Here is an 8,189-nt window from a genome sequence, read left to right as displayed (position 1 = left end):
TATCCCCCTAAAAAAACCATCCTCAGCCGTCATGCTCCAAGTTTAGCCCCGTCTCTGAGACAACGGGGTGTTCAAGCTGTGTCTGATGTCACGCCAGAGAGGGCTGCCGGGTAGAAACTATACATACATCTGTCAATCACGTCCAGTGTGTGTGTGCGCGTGTGTGTGTGCGAGGACCCAGTGACATGGAGAACAGACCATCCCTCTGTTCAACGCTGCTGCCGGACCCCTCATGCCTCTGCTGTCAGCCCACTGGCTGTCAACACTGGCCCTCTTTCAGCCACGCACTCAGACACAGGGCCGGAGAGTGGGCAGGGTAATGTGCCTCTGTCTGACTGACTCACACACACACACACACACACACACACACACACACACACACACACACAAACACACACACATGCTCCTTCTCCCACAAGCCTCAGTGATTGAACGTACACACCCAGGCTGGAGAATAGTTTTAATGCTCACAAACGCAGGCCTTTCCACAGCAACCTGTCATTACAGGGGCAGTTATGCCCTTCAGAGTTGCCATGAGCTTCTGAAAATAGACACCGCCAGCCACACAGTCTGGGCTGCTACTTTTAAAGAGAAAGGACTTCTGCTGAGAAAGCAGACAAATCACAGGAAGTCCCTAGAAAATGCACGTTTAAAAGGATTAATAAAATAGAAGAGAGCGCTGCTTGGTCACGGACAACACAACAGTAGAGAGACAAACACACCGGCAGCTGTAAAACACACCCGGCTCTTTCACTACTTCCCTGACAGACATGCAGCTCTTACCATTTCTCTGCTCTTACAGAATCCAGCCGGCAGCTACAGATCCATGACTTTATCTGATTCGATTATTCATCCACTGAGCGGCGTCCACATTATTGTTTATGTCATGCTCCCAGCTTCTTTCATTCACCCACTGAGTGCCTGTGCTATTTCCCTCCTCCCAACCCCTTCTCCTCCCCATCCCGGTGCAAAGTTACATCCCCAACAAAACCCGGCATTGGCACTGCCCTCCAGAACGAGTTCTTACTTCTGACTCCTTCTTTTTTTTTACTTCCTCTCTCATTGAGGCAAATCAACCAACAAGTATATCTGTTTACTCCAACACTGAACTTTAAACTGTAAAAAGAGGTGTTGGGTCAGAGTTCAAATCACTCCCCCAAGATTTCCACTGATTGAAAGATCAGATGGACCACACCAGAGTATCACAGGAGGCTGGAGGCTGAGCCCTGCGCTGCTGTGAATCTCCTCAGTGTGGGCTATTGGTAAAGCAGGTGTTACCAGTCGGATCCAGAGAGGGAATAACATGTGGTGTAGGAGTCGGAGATGGAAAAGACCTTGTGTCTTCTGACTTCCTGCTCCAAGCTCTTTCCCACTTATGCAACAAAATCTGGAAAGAGGGGATTTCCACTCTGGAAAAATGTTGAATTTTAATTTGTGATAGTGTGACGAAGAACGGTGACTTACGATATGTCCACTGATACACCACTGATGATGGGATACAGAAACAACATGTTCCAGAGGAAGTGAGTGAACACGTGAACTGTCTTTTTCAGACTTCCCATAGGAGCGCTTTGGCTTCAAGACAAGCCGAGAGAGGGAGAGAGTGGGAGCGAGAGTCCACTATTGATCTCTTGAGGCTTTTCCCATGGTCGGGGGCCAGAGAGGAGCGATGGAGGAAATGAAGCAGATGATGAGTCACTGAGGAAAATAAAAACAAACAGAGGCAGCTAAGTAACCAGATGGGCTTTAAGTAAAGTCTGTATCGAAGTTAGAATTCCTGAGTCATTCGGCTTTAGTTACAGCTGAGAGGACGAAAAACTGCTGAATGTCCTTTGAATGGGGATTTTGAATGTAGATTGGTCGTTATAGCAAATGTCAGCATCCACTGACTTTGGAATCATAGGTCTTTATATTCTATTTGACAAGCAGACATCTGTGATGTTCTGTTTTGTCTTATCCTGTATTGTCTTGTTTCTTCTTGTATAATTTGTTGTTGGTCCTTTGCTCTTGGACTACAGATGCAAATTAGCTTGAGTATATAATCTGGTACTTTTAAATCATAAAATAAAATAAATTAAATGAATGAGCAATGAGACCTTGTAAGTTACAGAAACATAAGTGTTGATGTAATATCAGCAAAAAAATCATCCAGGCTATAAAAAGAAAGTTCTTATTTGGGGTTTTCTGCTGTTAAAACATATATCTTCAGATCATTTTTACTGTCATCTTAGTTATGTCAACTGATTATGGTTTAACATTAATGTATCTTTGCCGATTGCTCTTCAACATTATGACGTTATGTAACCTGTCCCTGGCTCTAAGTGTTGCCTGCACAGTGGGATGATGGGAAAAGTTCACCTCTGTTGGAAGATTTTCCAGCTGCAGCGTCAGTGTTTGTATTTGTTGATCACACCAGTGTGAGGATTTCTCACAGGTGTTGAAAAATGTGTCTGGTGAGAGGAAGAGATTTCTCAGCTTGTGTCGACCCTACAGCTGCACACTGATATGAACTGTCTAAACTGTTTTGTGGAACAGATGTGTGCAGTTTCTGCAGCACATCTGGACATGACATGACAGAGAGGCAGTTGAAAGAATGCAAGATAGTAAGAACAAGTGGTGTCTCACTCAGAGTCTTAGGAGACTTGGAAAAATGCCTAATTCATACACCTGAATGATGTGTGCTGACGAGAAAAATTTACAATTTGCATTAAAGCCGTTTAAGCTGCTCAATTTTTATGTTTTTCATTACGTTTTAATGTTACATGTTTGTGTCTGTTGTTGTTTTGAAGAGTGACCTGCACCCATATCTGTGGAGAACCACATTTCACTCCCCTGTGTGATGTTAAGTGTATAGTGATAAATTAAGCTGCATCTGAACCTTTCTAGCTGCTTTCTCCTCTTATGAATCCACGTGGACTTTCTCGCCTTGATCGCATCCTCTCAAGCAGAACTTCCTCTCAGGCCGTCCACAAATCCTGCCTCTTCCGCTGACACTGACAGACCAAAATATCACATTTGCCCTGAACTTGACCTTGACTCAAACATAGCCTTCCAAGTGGTGGTGGCGCTTGTTGGTGTAGCTTGTTGACAAGCTGGGAGGAATGCTGCATGGGAGACTCAACCAAGGACAAGACATCCTGAAGGAGGACTGATAAGAGACAGATTCACAGATGTGTTCCATTGACAACATGTGCAGCACAGACCAGATGGTTGCAGAGCACTGGGGTATAAATACGTTTTTCAATCTTGAAAACGTAAGAGTGTTTTAAAACAGCAATAAATTAACCGTGCACGCACATAAATAGTCATAAGAATCATCTGATTTACTCTGCTTCATGTAACACCCACGTCCTTACATGTGGCAACAGTTATAATAGAATACAGAAAGAATATAAAAATAAGATTGGTCCTCAGATGAATCATAAATCATGAAAACAAGCAACAGGAAGCTGCAGATATTCCCAAAACACTTTTCTTTGGGTCTCCCAACAAACATTTATCAATTTATTTCTAACATCTGTCACCTTTGTCTCTCATAAGTTTATATGATCAAGAAAAGACATCAGAAGAATAAAATCATAAAATGAATGGACGGTTGTTATTTTCTAGTTAAAATATACTCACTCAGGCTCATGTGCACCTCAAACTCCTGTCAGGGGAAATACTTCATCAACCTGTAATTCCACCAAAGTGCATTATTAGACGCATGAGCCCCCAGGCAGCCTGATCCCATACACACACATGAAAGAGTCCATTCACACAGCCTTAATCTCTCTCTCTCTCTCTCTCTCTCTCTCTCTCTCTCTCTCTCTCTCTCTCTCTCTCTCTCTCTCTGAAACCAGAGGACGTCCACCTGCAGCTCCCTCTGCTCTGTTGTAATAAAGTTATGACTGGATGTTGATGACGGATCAAAAACAATCAAAAAGAATGTAAACTCTCTCGCACACAGTCCATAGTGAGGGAGAGGTAACTGGGTCATAATGGGCTGCAACCACCATCCTAACCTGCCACAATAACCCCCATTATCTCCTCCTCTCTCTCTCTCTCTCTCTCTCTCTCTCTCTCTCTCTCTCTCTCTCTCTCTCTCTCTCTCTCTCTCTCTCTCTCTCTCTCTCTCTCTCTCTCTCTCTCTCTCTCTCTCTCTCTCTCTCTCTCTCTCTCTCTCTCTCTCTCTCTCTCTCTCTCTCTCTCTCTCTCTCTCTCTCTCTCTCTCTCTCTCCGCAACGCACTCTCAGACCACCAAGCAAATATTTTAGTTTCTAATTACCCAGGCTGGCTCGGCACATCAGAGATGAGGTGTCATTATGGGAAAAGTCTCCCAGTCCTCTCCACAAGGATGGAAATATACTGTAGTTTCTTCACTGCTTGTTGATCTCTTGAGTTATTTTCAAAGTCAAACCATCCAGAGGATCTACACACATCTTTCCAAAGGGTCCACCCCTCTTTCCGGCCCTCTCTCTCTCTCTCCACTTATAATTCCTTCTTTTTTCTTCCCCTTCATTTGAATCTACCCACGCTGTATCCCTGCATCGCTCTGTGAGAAAAGACATAGCGCGGAGAAAAGTGTCACCAGGATGAGATCACTTATTAACTCATTTAGGATTAGAGAAAGTGCAAACATGATTTTGCATTTTGAGGGAAGCACAAGGGACTTCCTAAAGCCATCAAGTAAACACTTGTACCTCTCTGTCGCTGTTTCCTGCACAGAATTGCAGAAACACACACAAAATGCCCACAATCTGATAAAAACTGCACATCTTTTACTTGACTCTACCACAAACAGAGTGAGAAGAGCGACAGTGGTAAATTTAGAGCCTTTGACAGGGTGCCAGTCAGGAAATTATAGTGATCACAGCCAATGGACACTCTGGTTTTTCCTCTCAGGCTGGAGTTTTTAGCCTGGCTGTTGGTGTTGGACACGTAGTCAAGGCCCGAGTAATAGGTTCAGCCTGTCCTGGGCTTGGTTCAGACCCAGTGCGTCACGCTGCTTTTCCCACTAATAAAACAGTCAAGAGCAGACAGAAATATCTGCGTGCTCTCCTCCTGTGGAAAGGCTATGGGCGAGTTCAGCTGCACATGTCTGGGATGTGATGAGGGGAAAAAAGGGCATCTGCACCACAGCTGACTTAACAAAATATGTCATCTTGTATAAATCCCACAAAGAGTTGTTAAGTAGGACTGTGGGAAGGAGTGGTGTCTGCTCGAGATTCCTTTTTAAAAAAAAAGATGTTTTACTGTTTGTCATGAAACTATAGGAAACACACAAACACCACATGTACACTCATCACACACGTCCTGCAGTTTCAGATATGAAACAGCTGACACCTGGTGGCAAAATCAGTGAAGTGCACCTCCGACATCACGATTGCATCATTGACCCTGCTGCAACTCATGTAGTGTGTTGTCTGATTAAAGTACTGCAGAGTTGTGTGGTAACCTGGGGAGCAGCGCTGACATTTGGTTTGTGTGGCCGACAGATGTTTTTTTTCAGCAGATTTATTTGGTCAGAGGAGGTTTCGTGGTTCGTCCTGACCTTGTATAAATAGACCACAATCTGTCAGGCAGGATAAATTCCAACACTAATATGGTTGTGATGGCTAAATTTAAGTTATAGTCCTATAAGGCCGATAGCAGATGTACAGGAATCTTACTACACTACCAGAAATTACTTGATGTACTGTTTTTAATGACTGCCTAATTTCTGGCACATTTGGATTGATGGGATTTGTGGTTTAAAGAGATTTTTGAGGCTCAGCTAAATTATACTCCTTCACAATGTAATGGATTTTGTTCTATTGAGTTGTGCATTTGATCACATATCACTGTGCTCGCTCTGCTAAACTGACTGCAGATGTTTATCTGGGAAGGATCTCAGTCATGGTATTTGCATGTGCACATCGGAGAGGTGGTGGACTAGTGGCAGAAACTTGGACTATGGGCAGAAAAGGTCTCTGGTTCGACTCCACGGAGAAACAACAAAAGACGAACCTGGACTGATCTGTCAAAAAATCCAAGAGGATTCTCCTACCCTGTCTAGTGCCCCTGAGCAAGGCACCTTACTCCCCCAACATCTGCTCCCCGGGCGCCGTACATGGCTGCTCACTGCTCTGTGTGTCCTGTACCAGATGGGTTAAATTTCCCTCCTTGCTTGTGCATGTCTGTGCATGTGTTTGGGACAAATAAATGTATCTTAATCCGTATCTTAATCTGGTTGTGTTTTGTATTCTTCTGAATTTGGATTTCAGTGTTCGGATCTGAAGATGCGAACAGGACACGTTCAGACCTGTACTTAGTTCTGTCCACTTGTGATCAGACCACTCAGGGCAGATGTTGTGAATCAGGGAACCTCAACAAGCTGCACGTTTAACATAACCCTCACGATGGGTAGCAATCAACCGAAGTTTGATACCGGAAGCCCCCCACTAGTCAGTGAGAACAGATGTGAATTTGTAAAACTCTTGAAGGATGCAATTGTTTGTGTTGACATGTAACAGGGAAACACCTGGAGCCTCAAGCGTAAGGAGCCGTTAAACAGACTTTAACCACAGAGATGCACAAACAGGCCAAGAAAGAAAAACCCTGAGATGCTGCGTCTCTCTTGCTGCGACAACTTTTCAGACTTTGTAGAAGCATAATTAGGGAAAACAAATTCATCATAAGGGTAATTCGAAGCATGTAGAATGTGGTGCTTTTATTTTGTTCACTGATGTAAAAGGGCGAGGCAAGTATTTACACAGCAAAGCCTCCAAATGACTACACTTCAGATTTAATTATTCTTTAGACTAATAATAAACTACGAAATGAGTGAATAAAGATTATAGACTACGCAGTAAATTGAAGCCCACACGCTTGTTCCACTAGCTGGGCAGAATGTGAATTAGTTAGTTTGCAATGTCATGGATTGTATTATTTGTTGGCCTCATTAATAAAACAAGACTTTAGGGATTTAAACCCAACTTCCACCAAAATGCAGTCGTGCAGGAAGCAAGTGAACCAGTTTGCTGGCTCTGTGGCAGATTCAGGCCCATGGAGCACATGCTTCAGTTAATTTTCATTTCAAGTTAAAGCCTAACATATATTTAGAAATCATAAAGTTGTGGTTTATACGTATATCAGCAAAACACCCACCGGCTACAGACAGTAACCACACCTCCCCCCTTTACTAGCAAGATGTCTACCATCACAACGAGGGTAACAAGCACTTGTATAAAAAGCGTTTATTAAATTAAAAAGTCATGCTAAAGAGGAACACAAGGACACACTGCTCTTTAACGGAGGACTGGGTGGCCCTTAAAAGGGCCTTTGGGCTGAGAGTTATTAGCCGGCCAGCTAATACTCCTGGGACTGAGAGGAGGCCTTCTTTCCCGCCTTGCCGGAGCTGGGGGCCGCCTGGCCGGTCTTCTTGGGCAGCAGCACGGCCTGGATGTTGGGCAGCACGCCGCCCTGCGCGATGGTGACGCCGCCGAGCAGCTTGTTGAGCTCCTCGTCGTTGCGGACCGCCAGCTGCAGGTGGCGGGGGATGATGCGGGACTTCTTGTTGTCTCTGGCGGCGTTCCCGGCCAGCTCCAGGATCTCGGCGGTGAGGTACTCCAGCACGGCGGCCAGGTACACCGGGGCCCCGGCGCCCACTCGCTCGGCGTAGTTGCCCTTGCGGAGGAGGCGATGCACACGGCCGACGGGGAACTGCAGGCCGGCTCGGGAGCTGCGGGTCTTGGCCTTAGCGCGAACCTTGGCTCCGGTCTTTCCTCTTCCAGACATGTTGGTTTGTTGACGTCTTTTTCTCTCGGTAAGAAATACTGCACTGATCAGTGTTCAACCAGGATATAAACCCTTCTGTTTGTCCCGCCCTACAACGCTATTGGTACTAAGGATGGAGTTAGCCGTATGTGATTGGCTGTCAGAGGTCAACTGGAACCAGAAGTGGGTGGGTATTGGTTCGACTGTTCTTACGTTAAGCCAATCATGGTGGGTTTTACTGAAAAGAGGCTGGCGTTGTTCCTCCTGCGTGTTGTGATAGGGTCATGAAACAGCGGCTGAGATGGAGGACCAATCCCACGTCTTCCCTCCAGCTCCAAAGTTTTAGGCGCGTTTAACTTCGGTGTTGAAAGTATAAAATAAAACTAAAAGTTGTGTGTGTGTTTATGAGCTTAACAGATGTTAAATTTACATCTCAATGAAGCTGAAAATCC

The 8,189-nt window shown here is 44.9% G+C and overlaps 1 protein-coding gene across 1 annotated transcript; it reads right to left on the bottom strand.

The window, feature by feature from the left end:
- Positions 1-7,202: 7,202 nt before the first annotated feature.
- Positions 7,203-7,815, bottom strand: LOC133019947 (histone H2AX). Its single transcript, XM_061086545.1, has one exon. It carries the CDS (start codon positions 7,756-7,758, stop codon positions 7,330-7,332), a length of 429 nt encoding a protein of 142 aa, XP_060942528.1. The 5' UTR covers positions 7,759-7,815; the 3' UTR covers positions 7,203-7,329.
- Between the last annotated feature and the right edge of the window lie 374 nt (positions 7,816-8,189).

The sequence above is a fragment of the Limanda limanda genome, chromosome 14, assembly GCF_963576545.1.
Source record: "Limanda limanda chromosome 14, fLimLim1.1, whole genome shotgun sequence".
NCBI classification, from domain to species: Eukaryota; Metazoa; Chordata; class Actinopteri; order Pleuronectiformes; family Pleuronectidae; genus Limanda; species Limanda limanda.
This window is presented reverse-complemented; position numbering and strand designations above follow the sequence as displayed.

Coding starts and splice junctions, on each gene's coding strand:
- LOC133019947 (XM_061086545.1), bottom strand. CDS start 7,758: ATGTCTGGAAGAGGAAAGACCGGAGCCAAGGTTCGCGCTAAGGCCAAG.